This window comes from Leptonychotes weddellii, chromosome 4, assembly GCF_054177405.1.
Source record: "Leptonychotes weddellii isolate Sample4059 chromosome 4, ASM5417740v2, whole genome shotgun sequence".
NCBI lineage: Eukaryota > Metazoa > Chordata > Mammalia > Carnivora > Phocidae > Leptonychotes > Leptonychotes weddellii.
Genome location: NC_138372.1, coordinates 142,757,804 through 142,778,205, shown reverse-complemented (window position 1 = coordinate 142,778,205; position 20,402 = coordinate 142,757,804). Strand labels below are relative to the sequence as shown.

General features: G+C 39.2%; 1 protein-coding gene across 2 annotated transcripts in view; it reads right to left on the bottom strand.

Moving 5' to 3' along the window:
* Positions 1 to 20,402, bottom strand: part of OXR1 (oxidation resistance 1) — a 354,710-nt gene that overhangs the window by 209,547 nt on the left and 124,761 nt on the right. For both annotated transcript variants that reach the window (XM_081816396.1, XM_081816397.1), the window contains exon 2: positions 1,656 to 1,852. In XM_081816396.1, coding sequence (XP_081672522.1) covers positions 1,656 to 1,852 — 197 coding nt within the window. The remainder of the gene's footprint in view (positions 1 to 1,655; positions 1,853 to 20,402) is intronic.

Below are 20,402 nucleotides of genomic sequence, written 5' to 3'. Positions count from 1 at the left end.
AGTTACGGGTCCAAATTAGTAGAGGGGTTATAAAAACACATGAAGTTAACAATTCAGATACCTCTTTTAACATAATAGCCATGCCATTTGCACTGGTTATGAATTAAATTGTTGCAAGTCCACTAATTAAATATTCACTAGTGGTAGGGTCATTTATGATAACTCACACTTCCTCTCTCTGTAACCCAAACTCACCATTTAGACTTCTATTTTCTAGGCTTATCTCTTTATTTATGTGGCCAAGCTTGTCATTGTTTCTCCCTCATTTTCTCATCTTTAAAGAACATTGAGTTTATATGATAAACTCTATTTTCTGAAGGCAAAATACCGTTTCTTCTTAGCCAGTTAGTAAGTTGGAAAAGCAATAGAAGGTGGTCGACATGTTAAAGGGTGGAAGGAGAGGACACTGGAAAACAGAGAGTCAGTTATGTAAACATTATGGGCTTTTCTAGTTAACTGATTTTTAGACACATGCTATTGTAAGTTTTAAAAATAAGACTGTTTACACTGTCTTATATCAATTCTTATTACTTGACTATTGATATCCTCAAAGACACCATGCCTGCTCTCTCTTGAAAAATAAGATTTGAACATCTTCATCAGGAAAGAGGACACCAGAGAGTAGATACAGGAAGAGGACATAAAATGGCAGAAAGAGAAAGCATGATTTTAGTCGCCATATCCTGAAACAATGCTAGGCCTACATGGAGGCATGTCTTCAAGCTTGAAGGATACAACTTAACCCAAAGACACAAAACATGTCTTGACAAAGTCACACAGAAAATTGATGTGGGAGTAAGAATTAGAAATCTGGCCTCTTGAGTGCGATCTCTAGATAAGAACACTAAAGTAGCTGAGACAAAATTTTCAAACATCCCATATTGGGTTGAGGTGGTAGATACCAAATAAAATGTGACCCTTTGATGTAACTTTGGTAAACCATGAAGCCATAGTCTCTACTTTTAAGGCTTTTGGATATGACCAAATCTCTCTAAAATGAAATAATAAGCAATGTCAAGCCTCCATCTCCTCTTCCTGGGTAGATTTATCTCCCCTATGCAAAAAAAGGGGCATTGTGCCTGCACGACTCTACCCCCAGTTTACTATTTCCTTAGCTGATGGGTTCTATGTGGGGTTCAATCCCTCCAAAGTGAAGTAACGTGCAAGGCCAATGCACACCTGCACTGCAATCTGTCCTCTCTCAGCCTCTATTTTCTTAATGGCTTTGTTAGTTACAGGGGCACATCAACCACTGTCTCAACAACCTGACAGAACATGGTCAGAGACTTGAAAGCCTGGAGGAAACATGAAAAGAAGAAACACAAATAAATAAGAAGTGGCGTTGGCTGAGAGGGGCAAAAATGAAAGCGGTAGCACATAAACTCACACACTGGAGAACCATAGATACATATGACTAACTCCCCTCAGGCCAGGACATGGACGGTCCCCAAGCCTCTCTCTAACTTAACTTTGTGGGAGGTTCTCAGTGCTCTTCCATCTCCATGTTCAAACTGCACGAGAAAATGACCGCATCAACCAGCAGAAAGATACGCGTGTCCTGTAAGCAAGGGGGCATTTAACTGCAGACCCACACATTCACAGGGCTGTTCAGACAGACTGCACCTGTTCACATGCATAAAATGTCTGGTGCTCACCAATGGTGTAGAACCTCTTCAGTTCACTCCTCCGAGAAGGATGCTTCTGGGTATTGGTCGCGTTGTTCTGCTCTTCTTCAATGATGGGCGTCTTGGGTGTGGGGGGCTTACTGGCTTGTGGCGTTGGCTTTCCTGCAGCAGCCAGAGGGCTGAACCCGGGAGCGGTAATATCCACCGACTGGGACTTTTTCTTCAACCTACAGGTAAAGAATACCACATGCTGATTACTCACTCGAGAGACACTTGTTTCAACTTTATCTCCGGCATAATTTTTTTCAACAATTGAATTAATATTTGGCCCTGAAATAGAACAAGGTTTATTCAGAAATTACAGACCTTCCCTACAGTATTTTAAATTCTTCAAATATTTGTGAAACTTCAAATATTTGGGGAAAAAAATCTGCCTAATCATTTTAAAAGGTTTTGGTAAAAGGTATTAGAATTTAGTAAGGCGATAAAGGACTTTTATTTTTCTAACAGCAAACTAAAATGCGGTGTCAGACAAAGATAATGCATTTGGCTACTGCTTTTAATTCTGAAAGGAGTATCTTTAATGCTATAGTAAAACACTAGTTAGAAATAAATAATTGCAACCCAGAAAGAGATAATGAAATGATTATTTGGGTAACTAGAGGCTGCCAGGGCTTTTCTGTTTAATCTATAATAGCATCTTAGCTGTAAAAATTATAGAGTTCACATTATTTCCCCAGACATTCTCATGGACTGCTCACTTCTACATTTTAGAGAGCTGACATGAGACCTCACATGGAAAGCAAAAAGCTATCCATAAAACATTTTCTCCACTCATGCATAGGGAATGTGTCTCTTGGTGTAGAAATTACTGATAAATGATATGAGATAAATCCAAATACTTCAAGCTACAGAACTTCAGATTTGTAATCGTAACTGAACCTTAAGCCCAGTCTACTCTTGGTTCATGGTACTTTGAGAAGCTAACACTAGGTGTCATTTTTCAAGTCTAGATTCCTCATAGAAAACAAGTTGGTAGTTAATTCTTTATCAGTTACAGTAATCACACTTGACATTTGCAATTTCCCAAGTTTCGCACATGTTTATGCCTCCAGACTTTATTTAGGCTTTTCCAGTACATTCTTCTATATTCTGCCCCACTGTCAGGCCTGCTCATGTTTCTAGACTCAGCTTAAAAATGGCCTCCTCTGGCACTATGTAATAGCATAGTGTTTTAAGACCATTGACTTTGGAGTTAGAAAATCTAGGTTCAAACACCATCTCTATCACTTAAGCTTTGAAACCTTAGACATATTTAACCTTCTGGAGACAGCAAAGCAACAAAACAACAATAATATGAAGCTTCTGTCACCCAATTATTTTTATTTTATAGGGATCTGTTACCCAAAGAATAAAAATTTAAAGAAAGAATAGCCAAGGCTTGATGTCAGATTGATAACAAGGGAGGAGAAAAAAGAAGTAGAAGAAAGAGGATTCCAAGGTTTCTGGTATAGGAGATAAAATGGATTAAGATTCACAGTGGGAGCATGAAGGACTCCTAGAATATGCTCCTACAGGAGCATAGTACCTCGGCATCGCATAGTTTTTAGAATACAAGCAGGGGTTGCATTACAGGTTTGCGGTAAAAAATTTAGAGTTTGGATCATTTTGCTGATTATCAAAAATGTTGACTAACTTTCATTGAATATAAAAGCAGATGTTGGCAGAGGGGGGACAGGAGAAGGAGGAGAAGAAGACTGAGTGGGAGAACAGGGTTGGGCAAGAAGACTTCCAAGGACCATCAGATTTGGAGCATCTACAAGTAGAAACTATTCATGCAGCAACTGGTGAAATTACTATGTTTCTGGCTGTGAATCAGGGCTGAACCTCAAGACACTGTTTACAAATAATAACATACATATAGTCGTAGAGATACCCTGGCAAGAGTCAAAGAAGTTGTCAAAGATCATGAGACTTAAAAATGTGTATCTGGGGCACCTGGTGGCACAGTCAGTTGACCATCTGACTCTTGGTTTTGGCTCAGGTCGTGATCTTGGGGTTGTGAGACCGAGCCTGGCGTTAGGCTCCACGCTCAGTGCGCAGTCTGGTTGGGTTTCCCTCTCCTCCCTCTGCCCCTCCCCACCTCTCCAAAATAAATTTTTTTAAAAATGTGTATCTTATTGCTAGACCACACCATCTGTAGCACACTCTGAGTTAACACAGTAATCATACTATATTTTTCCTTTTTCCTCTTATAATTTTGAGAAAAATTTCAACTATAGAAATACTGTTATCTAACCATTTAAATTATTTTTGTTATATTTCTTTCATTAATATTGTATAAATCTGTTGTCTTATAAAGAATAGTTATATTGAAAATAAATGGTCTCCTCTGGGCAGCTTCCCATGACATGGACCTTGGTAGTCTCACATCATTCCACAGAGGGGGTTATTCATAATTAACTCTTAAGCTTATATTTAATTGAATTTACTAGACCAAAAGCTTTTGTAAAGGAATAAATGTACCAATTAGTAAAAGATTCATTAATGAAAGCAGTGTTTACTAAATTTTAGCAATTTCACCATCACCCATATGATTTTAGCCATACCCACATATCACCTATTTAGTATTCATGAAAATTGAACTGCTTTATTCAAATTGCCAACAAATATGTTAAAAAGTGCTCAACAGCATTAGTCATGAGAAACACAAATTAAGACCGAGTTGTACTCATAGCACACCCATCAGAATGGCTTCAATGTGGAAGACATGATATTAACTGCAGTGATAAGGAGCTATCGGAGTTCGCCAACACCTGATGGTGGGTGTGTAAATTGGTACGACCACTTTGGACAAATGTCTCGCAATATCTGCTTAGCTGAAGGCATGCATCTTTTTATCACCAATTCTATTCCTAGGATATATCCTACACAATATGTTCACCCAAAGACACAGTCACGAATGTTCATAGAGACACTATTTGTAATACCCTAATATCAAACACAACCCAAATGTCTAATAACAGTAGAAAAGGGCAAATGAATTGTGATAATACTTGTACAATGAAACTTTATACAGCAATGGAAATGAATGAGCTACAACTACTTGCAACAGCAAGGAATGTCTTCACAAAAATGATGCTGGGCAAAAGAAGCCCGGTACCAAAGAACACATACTGTATGATTCCATTAATATAAAGTTCAAATAGAAGCAAAACCACCTCTGATATTAAAAAGTGTGGGTAGGATAACTACTGGGAGTTATATTGATGGAGACATGAAGGGGTTTGTGGGATTCTAGCAATGTTTTGTTTCCTGTTCTGGGTTCTGGGTACCAGGATGTGCTTACTTTGTGAAAATCTAATAATCTAGGATTTTTGCGGATTTTCTGGATATATGTGATACTAGCCATATGAAATTGACCAATTTTGGGGGCACCTGGGTGGCTCAGTCGTTAAGCAACTGGCTTTGGCTCAGGTCATGATCCCGGGGTCTTGGGATCGAGCCCCGCATCAGGCTCCCTGTTCAGCCAGGAGCCTGTTTTTCCCTCTCCCGCTCCCCCTGCTTCCGTTCTCTCTCTAGCTGTCTCTCCCTCTCTGTGTAAAATAAATAAATAAAATCTTTAAAAAAAAAAAAAAAGAAATTGACCAATTTTTAACATTCATTTACAATGAAGATTGTATGTAATTACTAAATGGCTACTCGCCACAAAAAGTGACAGTAAAAAGAAATAGAATGATAATATTGGCCTTTAGCCTCCCAAAGATGACCAAAGTAGAGTGAATCTAAGGAAGGATCCTTTCCTTTAAAAGAATTTAAAAAGAATCACTCTGGCAGCTCTGCTGGAAGTTTGATTGAAGGCTATATTTCAAAGTTAAGCAAGCTGCATGCAATGTCCTTCAAGGAGTAGCAAGCAAAAATCACCTAGTGTACCACATGGTTGAGGAGATGTGGATTTACTTTGCACAGGGTTATCTACTTTTTTTAATGTCTTGGTCTTCCCAATAACACCATTCTTGTCCTAGTCTGGAGTTTGTAGGCTGGAGCTGAATGTTATAGTAGTACTATACACAACTAAGAAAGGCATCAAAATTAATAAGAATAAGTTAAGAAATAAGTTGCAGGTCATTGAGGCAACAAAGTTAATTTGTCCCAACATGGCTTCCCAGAAAAGCACACTTAGACACACTAAGACTTAGATTACACTAGAAATATCATATTGAACCCTATAAACTCTGTGAAATCACCAATATTTGACCATTTTTCACCAACAAAAATATCAATTTTCTTGGGTAAAATAGGCAAAGGGGATTAAGAGGTACAAAATTCTAGTTATAAATAAGCCAGAGGATGAAAAATACAGCATAGGGAATATAGTCAATTGCGTTGTAATCATGTTGTATGGTGACAGATGGTGACTTCACTTATCATGGTGAGCACTGGGTAATGTATAGAATTGTTAGGCACTTAAAATTAATATAACATTGTACATCAATTATACTATAAAAAACTATAATAATTTTTAATGTCAAGTTTCTATACCTCACCCCATAAACTTTATTTCAAAATCAAATTTGAATTTTACTCTAAAGCAAGCTTTTTGGGGGAGAGGAGCTCAGCGGAGTCAGAATTTAAGGGAAAGGTGCTAAATTTTACAGGAAGAAAGCCAGTTATTGTCTAGTTCTCAGAAAAGATTATTTTCAAAAATGTAAGTGTGACAAGTTTTATCTCAAAGTCATATAGACTATTTTTATCACCAGAAACTGTTTCAGAATTGATCAGAGTTACTAAATTAAAGTCTCATATTGTAGCATGTCAGCAATGACAGCTTAGATTTGAGACAGTGCTAGATACCACAACTGATGAAGTTCTACATCACTTAAAAATGTCTCCATGTCCCACAAGTCCTTTTCAAATAGCCTCTTTGGAATGAGCAAAGGATGTAGTTGTGGGCTCCTAAGACCAAAGGCAAGCAGAAAATGGCCCTATGGCATTTTCCCTGTTCCTTTTGCCCTTCCTCACCAGATACTCTTCCTAATCAACACTTGAAGGGTGTCATGTTTTCATTGTTGTTGCTGGAGTCTGGAATACTGCGACTAGCTTCACTGGCTTGCCTAAGAAAATACTTCCCTGTGCATGTTTTTAGAAAGCAGAACTGTGTGGGTAACTGAATTACCCCTTTAAAGATCCTAAAATTGACTACTGTGATTGGCAAGGAAATATGCAAACTGCTACCTTCAATTTCCAAATTTCATGAAGGGAAGTCTTTCTCAATTTTTAACAATGTTCTTAATTAAATGTGTTAAACAAATGTAAATAGCATAATGGAGTATGTAGGTGTACATGAGATAAAATACTCATTGATATTAAATGAAACATTACAAATAGAGACAAAAATAATCTCTTAACTGGCACGAAAAGAATCTTTGTTTAGTGTGCTTTGCATTTCCAAAGGAAAATGAGTGCCGACATCTTGGATGGAGAAAAGGAAATGAGTAAAAGGAGACATCCCTTTTGGCACTGCGCCTCTAGGCAGACTATCTAGTGGTTCATAATCTTTGCCCTCTCTTTTTCCTCTGTTTTTGAACAGAAAAGAACTATTCCTTCTCTTCTCCACATGTGTTCCAACACCTTTTTTCAGCATGGTAACAATGTTGGACACTTTTCTGAGACTCGGTTTTCTCATCTATAAAATGGAGATATAACATACCCAGACAGGTTCTGTGGATTAAGTAAACACCCTCGGTGAAAGTGCCTAGCAGAGCACCTACAGAGGATGTTCTCAATAAATGGAAGTTCCAATCTCTTTGTAAAAGGATGTAAGGTAGGACAGAATTTTGTTCTTCAAACTTCTAAGGGATGCTGAGGAAGTTAGAACAGCTTATTGGGATCCTTCGCTGCTGCACTACTCAGAGGTTGCAATGCATTTTGTAAGGTGGGGGGTCCCACCTTTTCTGCAGTGTGGATTTGGGGGAAGGAGCAGAGGATAAAGGTTAAGCTAAATGGGAGCCTTTCATGTGGTGTACAATGTGATATCTCTCCTGTGAGAGTCCCCAGATCTTTTGGAAAACAACTGAATCCATCCAATAAATAGTTTGCTTGAGTGCATATATTTTTTAAATCTCTGTGAGTTGACTTAAAATAGCAAACTCGTAAGCAGAGGTGGAGCCCAGAGAACCATGGGAAGGACAAAAACTTGAAAGGAAGTATGAGGAGGGCTTTGACCTTCCTACTCTGTCAAAATAGGATTCATGCCAATTTCAACTAGTTCTCCAAGGAGGAAGGGAAGCCCTGTAGGCCAATGATGAGATGAAGTCACAGGAACTAGAGAAAAAAGTAAGTGGCAGAAAACTTCTAACACCAACCAATTTAAATGGGATTACCCTCATAGTAATCAACTAAATTTCATTTTACATAATTTATTTCTACTTTACTAGAAACATGAGAAACCTTCCATGCATTTTCCAAATCACTGGCTAGAATGCATGCATCTTTTGGCTTAAATGAGTTAATGGACACCCCAACTCTCAGGGCTTGCACCAGCAGCGACTGAATATGGCTTCACATTGCCAACCATAGAGGGACAGCTCCCAAAGATCTGGGTCGATTGTCTGTCTATTTCAAGAGCTTTACCCATGGAGACACCTTCTCTAAGCTTCTATTGTTTATTACTTGCCATAGTCTTTTGGGCACCCCTTTCCTTTTTCTCACATTGTAGGGTTTTCATCTCCTATCACTAGCCTTCTATCATTTTCCATTCCAGCCAGAGCCAAGCAATGCTTGTCATCCTTCTTTGTCTGCCAGGCTCTGCATCTTCTAATAGTTTTGTTATTTTGCCTTAATACTACATGATAGAATCTACCTTAAGCCTAAACTGGTATGATTTAAATGTATAAGGAAAAAAATGGTTTCATTTAGTTTGAGTTCTTCACTGGAATTACATCTTCCATTAAATGGAATTCAAATTGTACCTTTATTAGAATTAACTGGGTATTTCCCGAGTTCTGTAGCTATCTGACAAAAACGAACGTTCTACTATACACCTAGTAAAGCTTAGGATGCCCTGGGGTACAGTAGCAACAGCTGAGAAAAGCTACTATAGTATAATGAGAATATTCCCTAGGTCAGAGGAATTTAAAGTGGTAAAACAATAGAATACAAAAGCCACATATGCATATATTTGACTGTGTGCCTCCAGAATAATAGCAGAGTGGTTAAGACTATGGACATGGGGCCAGATTCTCTGGAACTGAATCCCTAATCTGATATTTACTAACTTGTAACCTTCAAAAATTTTCTTAATCTCTCCTTACCTTGGCCCTCTCATATGTAAAATGGAGGTATTAATAACACCTGTGTCATAAAATTGACATGAGGATTAAGTTAACCTTTATAAAAGCACTTAAAACACTTAGCATGTAGTGAGTATTATTTGCTTTAAACAAAAACACAAGCAAACATAAACAGTCACTGAGCATTTATAATATGCAGGGCACAGGCCATATATACATTATTTCATTTACTGATCACTATAAACGTATGAGGTAGTATCATATTCCTTATTTTTAGAGGAGGGAGCTGAGGTTTAGAGAAAGAGGGCTAAAAACTAGGGACACTGGAATCCCACCAGTACATTTTGACCAAAAGGCCATGCTTTGGAATTAGGGGATAGAGATAAATTTCAGCTGTGACATTTCCCAGCCATGGGACTTTTGGCAAGAGCCTGGACTTTCTAGACCTCTTATTTTCTTACCCACAATGGTGGTAGTTATGCTATCGGCCTACTTTACCCAAGAGAGTTCTTGTGGGCATAAAATGTGTTAACTCATGTGAAAGCACTTTGCAAAATTCCAGAAATCTACAGGACTGGTACTAGCTATACAAATTCACTCTTCACCACATTAATCTGTTGTATACTAACAAATGTGCATGTATACATATATACAAGGACGTATGTAAATGGTTGTGCCCCTAAAACCCAACATTTTCTAGTCCTTTCCAGTAATTTCCAGCAAGAAGACCATCTGTGGTTTGCACAACTCATTACTGTTAGCAAAGCTGGCTCCTTGCTTCCTAAAAGAGCTAGTGTAAGGATATTTTTTAAAGCAGTAAAGCTGTTGAGAATGCAGATTTTTCCAAGTTGGATACTGTGGCTGCTGCAAAAATCTCAAGTCACTCAAAAAGAGCTTTTGAGAGCAAATGCCTAAAAAAATTTCACATTTCAAAATTAAGGCCTTTTGTTTCTCCTCCTGTACAGTCTGACTAAAAATCAGCAGCTAAAAACAAACCACACACTCAGCAAAAAAAACCAAACATACTCAGAAGCCCAACCAGAAAAAATGACAGATTGGAAATCTATGCATTAAACCACACAAACAAAAAAACAATCCATTAAGATATAGACTATACCAATCACAGCCCGCTTTGTAAGTGCTGTGCCCATACTATTCTTGGTGGTCCCAACATAGGAACGAAGCAGAAAATCTCATTAGTGTGGAATCAGGAATTACACAATCTTCTTCTATAATTCTAAACCAATGCAAAATGTTTCAACAGAAGTATCCTTTGGTAGTGCAAACTGGTATTAGACAGTTAATGGGACACCAAAACTAGGTACCTTGTTATAAAAAGACATGTTTCTAGCCCTGTATTCATCCTAAGAAATTTATGCTTTCCTGTTTGGAAATACAGAGAACAGAGAATTCAAGAATTAAGCCACAGGTGCAATGATATGTAGGAATGGTTTGCTAGAAATTCTCTTGTTAAATGCAACCGAATTCAACTCTGCGAAGGGCAAGGCCAGTGTCTATAACATGAGTTATGTAGAAGCATACATGAATTCATTGCTCTTATACCTAATTCTATGCTAAAAATGCCAGAAATTAAATCCCAAACCAATCTGCCTCTCCAGAGTTTAATAAGTCCTAACATAAAAGGTGAACATTTCTTATTGACCTTTCATGAAAAAGACATCCAAATCCTCCAAGTTTGCCAGCTGGTTTATTTATATCCCTATGTTTACACCAGCCGAGAGAAGAGAGACAGGAAGAAGCACTTTTGATTAGGAGTCCTTACCACCAGATTAACTTAATCCCTACAGTCACAGAAATCCTAGTCTGTTCATCAGTTTATTCCTAGGATTTAGCATGGTTCTTGGCATATTAGGCAATAAGTAAATAGATTATGGAATGAATGAATGATCTCATCATGGGGGAAAAAATCACAAGAAATAATACAAAAAGACAAGCAAGTTCATATATAAAAAATCTATGAAAATAAACTGAAAGAGTAAGACTTTGGACAGTTTGGGAGCAGATACAATGATCAATTTAATTCATTCACTTAAGATAGCCTTCTTCCCACCCCACTATGGGAATGTGTTTTTGAATTTAGAAAAAGGAAATAGTTTCAAAATCTCCATTATCAATACTATGACCAATGTGAACAATATTTCAATTCTTTATTCACTAAATCCAGTCTTGTAATTGGTAAGGAAATACTCTGTACTTTCATAAATTGATATCCTTACACAAAACTTTTCAGTGGTGGCATGGAGAAGAAGAAGGAGCAAGGACTCTGGAATTGGGTTCAAGTTCAGGATCTACTGCTTTTAAACAACCTAAAGATGAAATATTTTAATTTTATTGATTGGAAATATCTACTTAATGTTTTTGGAGCACTCATTAAGAATTTTGCATATTATCTTTCTACTATGAAATTTCAAAGCACTAAGTTAATAGTAGTAACATTTTCATGAGTTTCCCCTTCCATGTACTTTCCAATTATACTACTATATTACAAGCATTAACCTTGAAATTACACAAATTTCCAATTTATTTCAGTTTTTGCCTTGGAACTTCAAAGCCTTTCAACTGGAAAATCCTGAAAGTACAAACACATTATGCAAATCCAAAGATTAGGGCTTGAAGGATTTGGAAGTCAAATTCTTGTAAATGTTAAACAGTCCTCTACAATAACTCACAGAGATGAAATTTAATTTTATTACCTTTGATGAAGTGATTTGTAACATGCTATTGCCACACTGAATGTATTCTGTTTATTCATTTTAGGAAGAAGAAATCAGAATAAATAAGACTATCTTAAGATTTAGGCTTCTATCCAACATTGCTGATTAAAGGAATCTATTTTCGACAGGGCCTATTACACACTATCTGTGTAAAACATATGGACTAGCTGATTAAAATGTAGTTTTGCTTATGTACAACATAAGGCAACTCTGAACTTAATCAAGATAGCTTCTGTAGGTAATGATTATCTGGGCCAAAGCCCAATGGTTTATAGTTAATATGCCAATGTAGCACAACAATCTCCCATCTTAATTTCCCCAAATGAAGATTCAAGAATCAGGAAATGAACTTACAGAAAAATGCAGGTCTTGTGTTTACATATTAATTCAGGATCTTGATGGAAAACATCACTCTGGTTAATCCATTGCTTCTTTACCTTTTTTTTTTTAAGATTTATTTATTTATTTGAGAGAGAGAGAGAGAGCATGAGCGAGCACATGGAGGGCAGGGGGCAGCGGGAGAAAGAAACTTTATCAGACTCTGCGCTGATTGCGGAGACCAAGGCTTGATCTCATGACCCTGGGATCACGACCTCAGCAGAAACCAAGAGTTGGATGCTTAAATGCCTGTGCCACCCAGGAGCCCTCTTTACCTCTTTAAATTTAGATCATCCTTTGATAGATATAAAAAATCCATAAGTCATCCTAAATGTTTTCAAATGAAAATGATGCTTTATGGTTTTTAAATGTAAGATTGTATTGTTGATTGTATTAGTGATTGAAAATGATTTTTTTGGAAACTATTTAGATTCCAATCAGCCACCCTGGATAGGGCCTGCTATGTCCTCTTCCCCAATTTGAAAATCACTGGGGTATCTGCTACAGGTTTCTTCTCTTCAGATGATAGTAATTTAATACATGAAGGCTATGTAGGGCTCTTAGTACAATGGAGTTGGATTTTAGACTTTTTTCAGCTAAACATATAATATTTAAAATGAAAGAAATCACTGTCTTCTTCCCAATGGCAACTCAATAAACCTACATTTATCTTTCCCCACTATTTTAAATCTTTTTTTTTTCCTATTGCAGAAGAGAATGTGGTCCTTTTCTTGTTAAAGCCCATCTTTCCATGTGTTTTCTGATTCCAATTGCATCCTCTCTCTATACTTGAGATTTTAATGTACTAACCACTCTCTTCCCTCTGTGAGTCCTGAACCAACTGAGGAACAAGCATGGGTGTCAGGGACCCCATCATAAGAGGGTGGCTTGGAGACGCCGTGCCCTGGTGAGGCTGACCCGTGGGCAGCGCGTCCCAGCGAGAGGAGGCAGAGGAGGCTGGGCCACAGTCTGAGATGCCCCTCTTCTTCCTTTGGGGAGGCAGAGGTATCAACAGCCAAAGCTCTCTTTTAAATCCTTCAGAAAACAAGGAAATGTCTTTTTTCTGCCCAAAGGAAGGGATGCAGGAGAGGGAGAAAATGTTCCTCCTAGGTCACTTTCTCAAGGCTTTACTCCTCGGGTTACCTGCTTCCCATTCTGGTCATTGATCTCGCTCTCTTTGCTAAACCATTCCCACCAGCATTTAACCAGGGGCTAACATGACTTGTCCTTTCAAGTCCTTTTCTTTCTAAAGGTACCATCCCATTCCTTGCTTTCTCTTCTCCCCTTTACAGCGCTCAGCATCATCTGCCATTCACTGTGCAACACTCTGCTTTGCACCCGCCGTTTTCAGAAAATGACACATTTAGGTCATGTGGTCAAACTCAAAGTGACGTTTTGGTTTTCATTCCTCTTAACCTTTTAGCTGCAGGATGTATTTGTGGAGGTGGACAGCACAGAGGTTAAAGCCATGGACTCTGGAGTTAGCATGCCTGGCTCTCGATCTCGGCTCCTTATTATGGAATCATGGGCAAACTACTTAATCTCTCTCTAAAATGGGTAAAATGGGTTTAATAACAGGGCTTACCTCAAAGGGTTTTTAAAAGGATAATATAACACTATCCATATAAATATTCAGCATGATGCATTCTGGTACATATACATACTCGTCTTTTTTTATGGTCCCTCTATCTTGAAACATTCTAGCTCAGATTTCCTGACATAGAATTCTTCTAATATTTCTTTTTCCACTATTCCTTGAAGAGTCTCTTTTTTTCCTATTCAATCCTAAATTTTGGATTATCCAGAGGCCTAATGGAGTTGGGCCTCCTTCTGCTCTATTTTCATGATCTCCTTAGGTGTTCTCATCCATTCCCTTGAGATGAAATATTTATATGACGAAAACTCCATATTTCTTTTTATTTATGAGAGAGAGAGAGAGAGAATGAGCATGAATGGGATGGGGGGAGGGGCAGAGCGAGAGGGAGAAGCAGGCTCCCCTCTGAGTAGGGAGCCCAATGTGGGGCTCGATCCCAGGACCCCAAGATCATGACCCAAGCTGAAGGCAGATGCTTAACTGACTGAGCCACCTAGGCGCCCCTGAAAACTCTCCTATTTTTACCTCCAGCCCAAACCTTCCCCAGAACTGCAAACTTAAATATACCACTAGCTTCTTGGAGGTAATTATCCATTACCTGTGGCACATCTTAACGTGAACATGTCCCTAAACAAATTCTCGATTCCTAAACTCACCCCAATCTTCCTTCTTACCTTCTCTATCTCTGTAAATGGCACCCCCACCCCCACTCAGTTCTTTAGGCCAGAAACTTGGAAGTTAGAGTTGATGCCTTCTTTTGCAAGACTCTCCACTTCTAATTCATCAACAGGTTCTCTCTCTTTTTTTTTTTTTTTTTTAAGATCTTATTTATTTATTTGACAGAGAGAGACACAGCGAGAGAGGGAACACAAGGAGGAGGAGAAGGAGAGGGAGAAGCAGGCTTCCCGCTGAGCAGGGAGCCCAATGGGGGGCTCAATCCCAGGATGCTAGGACCATGACTCGAGCTGAAGGCAGACACCTAACGACTGAGCCACCCAGGTGCCCCAAGTTCTCTCTCTTTTTTTTTTAAGATTTTATTTATTTGACAGAGAGCGAGATAGCCAGAGTAGGAACACAAGCAGGGGGAGTAGGAGAGGGAGAAGCAGGCTTCCCGCTGAGCAGGGAGCCCGATGTGGGGCTCAATCCCAGGACCCTGGGATCATGACCTGAGCCGAAGGCAGACGCATAACGACTGAGCCCCCCAGGCGCCCCCAAGTTCTCTCTATTCTGCCTTTAAGTTCTGTATTAAATCTCTCCACTTCTCTCCATCTCCACCACCAGCTCTTTAGTCATCCCTCTTCTGGGTTACTGCCAAAGTCTCCATATTGGTCTCCCAGTAAGACTTCCCTCTCCTACTACCTATTCTTCTTACAGCAGCCAGAACAAGCATGTTTAAGCATAAAAGAAATAGATCATTTTCCTTCAAATAATTGAATGGCTTCCCACTGTGGCTGGATGAATTTCTTACCTTCTTTCTATGGCCCATTAGGTCCTGCATGTGTCTATCTCCTACTTCACCTTGGGCCACTCATCGTCTTGGCCTAACCTATTTCTTGCTCATGCTGTAGTCATTTTGGTGTCCTTCAAGGTTCCCAAACATGTCAAGCTCCTTCCATCCTCAAGGCCCTTGCACATATTAATCCTTTCAGCTGGAATGCTATTTGAGTTGCTGGTTCCTTCTCATTTTTCAGTCTCCTTAGAAAAACCATCACCCATGATGTTAAGTAGGTTGCTCTCATTTCCTGCTCCCCATCCCCACTCAGTTCCAAATTATTCCTTAGCACTCTGCTCATCTGCTTCTCACAAGGTCTAATATTTGTTCTTGTTCACTTTGTTCTGTCCCTCTCACTTCACTATTCACTCTGGTGGGGCTGAAAGCACAATCCCTTTATGCACAGAGCATGGTGCTTTGCACATTTTGTGTACACCAAAAATATTTACTACATGGACGAATAAGTGAATACGTGATCTCTTCACATAGATTCCACACATGTGTTTATTCAGAAGACCTACAAGTAATGAGTTTATGTTTACTTTTTCCATTTTATTTCATTTTTAGTTTGGCTCAATCACAATGTCCCAAATCTTTCTTAAGAAATTACAGTCATGTCTTTGGTTAGAAAACACCAGAGCCAAGGGGAAAAAAACCCCCACAAAATTCTTAACAGTTATGTGAAAAGAGCACTGTCTCCTAATCTATGACCTGAACCAATTTTGAAAGCTAAAAATTATGGTTGAATACATGGTCTCAGAAATAATCTTAGGCTAGAAGACCCTTCTAAACATGTGTTGCTCCACTGGTTTATGCTAATGGGCATTTCACTATTGCATTTTCCAGGCCTCATACTTCTACAGGTGGTAAATTACATTAAGGGAAAAATCAAATAGAGATTGGATGCAGAGAAGCAAAATATTACACATTAATAAAGCTGGAAAAAAAGGCGGGGGGGGGGAAACAACTACATATATGTTCATTTCTAATCTTAAGGACCAATAGAAATTCCTACATAACTTCTTATTTAAAAGTTATTCAGTCAATTCATTAAAGAATAAAAAAATAAAATCTGATGATGGCAAAAAGTAGCAATCTATATTTAAGATTGGAAGGCTTTCAAGTCTTTTTTTTTTTTAATGGAAGCATTATGTCACTTTTACTTTACATGTCCACAAATACTTGTATAACATACAGTGATTACTTCTACAGTTTAGAGTGGTTTTTTTCATAGAAGAGAAAGAAAGGTCAGTGACACATAGGTGTGCTACAGGGACACTGGGTCGAGCCCTGAGGAAAACACACTGTGGAGGAGGGCTGAGTGATGCTTAGGTCCTGGGCAGCTGCTGTGAGGTGCAGGCAAGTCCCCCTGGGCAAGGGTGGGGTCTCTGCATGGCAGCCAGGCTGCTCATCTGCTACCGACCGTGGGGGGGGGGGTTGGGGGGAACACAAAATAGGGCTTCTTTGAAAAAAATAGCTTGATGACAAGAGACCAAAAGTTGTTCTACTTTCTTAACTGTAAGCTATTGTGATGTAACTAAACTTTACTCTTTACTAAATCTTAGGCTAGTGTTTTACTTAGATGGTTCTGAAGCATAAATATTGACCTTTGCTTTCCCTTCATGCTAGCATAAAAATTAGTTCCTTGCAGAATCCATTTGCTAACAGAGCTTGGACCAGCTAACACTTCCTGCCAGCTCATGGCTAGGCAGCTAAGGCCATCCTTCACCACGGGATGTTTCAGGACCCTGTTTAGGGCACAGGAAAGCAAAGACTCAAAACTACAAGCAGAAAGTTAAGGAAAAGGGAAAGTGTGAAGACTGCCAGAAATATTAGGTTATAAGGTTGTAGAAGCCCAAATAAATTTGATTTTTCCACATACTTACTCTTCACAGAAATATTTAAAAAAACAATTTATATGATGGCTTTTCCATTCCTAGAGAAAACACCAGAACTGACATTCACTTTAACTTTCTAAAAAACTTCAACCCAAACACCAGGGTTGGTGTTTAAAACTGAAGCGGTATATAAAATATTTATGGAACGGTATTGAAGCCCCTCTTTCCTCAGCACTTAATAAAATCCATACGGCCTAATAGGAAAGCTTCCCACATAACAGTTTAAAAAACATCGACCCCATACATGATTTTTTTAGGTTCAGTCAAGATTATTTTAAAGTTTTATTGCTGCTGGATACAAAATAAAGGCATACAACTGTCCCAAGAGGGGCGGGATGTACAGAGCTTAAGTTAGGCCCAACGTGGGGCTTGAACTCACAACCCTGAGATCGAGAGTCTCTACTGACTGAGCCAGCCAGGCACCTCAAGAACTTTCAAATTTTTAGGAAACCCAAGTTCAACCACCGAATAGTACAGTAGCAGTAATGGAACTAATATTGCTGATTCATGTAATATGTTAAGTAAATGACAAGTGACTGACTTTAATCTGTATGGCATAAACTACTTGAGGTCAAGGATTGTCGTATTCATATTTGAGCCACCAGTGCCCTGTATCTTGTCAGGAAGGAATAACACAGGCTATATTTAATGTAACCACCATTAAAGGCTTGACTTTACCTACGGAAAAATGGAAAAACCTGGTACATACAAACATCACGAAGGACTGCTTTGAAGCCTTCTTATGAACACTTACGTGCTTTCTATCACAAATATGATCATGGCAGTCCAGTGTTGTTCTGAGTTCCTTTTCAGAGCAGTGTTCTGGACTAGATTCTGCCATTACTAGAAATAAAACCTGACATAAGACACCTCACCTGAACCTCATCATTCTCATCTGTGCAATGCTGGTCATCAACCCTGCGGTATTTGCCTAACAAGGTTCCACATCTTTGTGTTCACCAAATAGCTGGTGATTCCCTGTATGTTCGAGGCTATACTAGAATCCAGGGATCTACTTGCTGGCAGCAGCACTCTGCATTTTTTTAGGTGTTTAAAGGCGATTCATTCTCTTGTCAGGTGATTGACTGGGTTCTTTGTAGTCCACTCCTCACTGGTCATCTCTCACCTGCTATTTCCTCTCTCTGTGTACATGTAACTCTTTCCATTGGCCCCTAATGTCTCCTTCGCCAGCCACTGTGTACATGGGTCATGCTCTTTCTGCTGGGGTTACCTCCAGCCCCCAGGCAGCCCTCTTGGATAAGACAGAGACTCCTTCAGGCCAGATCTCTTTTGTATGGCCACATCTTGCAACAAGAAGCAAGCCACCTTTGCCCCGTGGGTCTCGGCACACCCATGATGTGGCAGCTCTTTGCATCCCCCCATCAGATTCTCCAGACAGCTATCATCCCATATTCTTTTTGATTTCTCAGGGTCCAGTCAAATTCTAACCCATTGTTGACCCTAAGTTCTCTGGCTTGTCTCAGTAAAGTCCCATACACAGATCTGAGGCGAGGTGAAGGCCTCTCTCACTTCTTGCTGGCGGCCTGGGATATGACAGGATTCCCAAAACACCAGCAGATCTCTGTGAAAATCCCATCCTAATCTCCCAACTGTTGTATTGGCTGGAGGGGGGTGGTCAGCCAGGAGTCACAAAATCAGATCCTGATCACCAGCTTTTCAAATCTTGATTTGGTGGTCTCACACTTCATTCTGAAACGGAGTAAAAGATAGTTGCTCAGTTCCAGCTGAAACAGAGCAACTGTCTAATTTTAACTTCCTGTTACAAATCTAATGCACCTTTATTCATCTTTCTTGAGGTCATTCTCTCTGGCTAAGGAAAAGTTGGAACTGCCAAAAAAGGTGGTGACAGAATGGAGACATCCCTCTATCTCAGCAACATTTCTAGTTAAAAGACATTTATATATTTTTTTCTATTACTTTCTATATATCCCTTGAAAGCTTATTGAGTGTGATGCACTATGCTAAGTGCCAGGGATGCAAAGATGAAAAGAAAATGGTTGCTATCCATTTTTATATCCATTTAGGACATAAAAAGGGATGGATTTGGGGCACCTGGTGGCTGAGTTGGTTTAAGCGTCCAACTCTTGATTTCAGCTCAGGTCATGATCTCAGGGTCTTGAGATCAGGCCCTGTGTGGGGCTCCACACTCAGTGGGAATCTGCTTGAGATTCTCACTGCCCCTCTCCCCTGCACACGCACTCCCTCTCTTTCCAAAATAAATAAATACATCTTTTTCTTTTAAAAAGGAATGGACTTAAAAAACAGAATTATAGAAAATAATACATACTCTGGTTACAAGAAGGTAGCTCTTCTCCAACTTTGAATATGCCTATAAGAAATTCTAATATTCATGTGTATTTATTTCTGACTACGTTTTACTTAACTGTAAGAAATTAGGTTCAAGTATTTGTGAACTGCAAGTCATTGATATTGAGAACAATTAGAGAATAGAGGTTGGGATTACAAAAAAAAAAAAAAGAGGTAAAAGTAAAGCAGAAGGCAGGGATGGGATGGGGGAATTTGTTTTGTTTTATTTGTCAAAAGCTCTGGGCTGAAATGAGGTGGTCAAGTTTTATTTTACAGAAAAAGCTTCTATTAACAAAATGTTACCCCCCAAAAGATACATTAGGGGCACCTGGGTGGCTCAGTTGGTTAGGTGACTGCCTTCGGCTCAGGTCATGATCCCAGGGTCCTAGGATTGAGCCCCACATCGGGCTCCCTGGTTGGCGGGAGGCCTGCTTCTCCCTCTCCCACTCCCCCTGCTTGTGTACCCTCTCTCACTGTCTCTCTCTCTCTTTCTCTCTGTGTCAATTGAGTAAATAAATAAATAAAATCTTTAAAAAAAAGATACGTTAGACCAAAAATGGCAAAATTTATCTAATTATACAATAAAGAGCAGAACTCTTTGAGTTGAGTTAGCACTACAAACACCAAGGACATCATCATTCATGCTCTTATTTTGCCACGGATAGGGAAAAATCAGGTAGGCATGGACTGCACATAGGCACTTGAGAACCACTAGACTGAATGATCTATAATTCTACAGGCAGTGAATTTACTTCATTAAGAATCCTTTTATTCAATTTCCCCCCGCTTCATTCTTCCCCTCCTGCTATCTTCTTCTTCTTCTTCTCCTTCTCCTTCTTTTTTTTAAACATATAATGTATTATTTGTTTCAGAGGTACAGGTCTGTGATTCAACAGTCTTGCACACTTCACAGCGCTCACCATAGCACATACCCTCCCCAGTGTCTATCACCCAGCCACCCCATCCCTCCCACCCCCCACCACTCCAGCAACCCTCAGTTTGTTTCCTGAGATTAAGAATTCCTCATATCAGTGAGGTCATATGATACATGTCTTTCTCT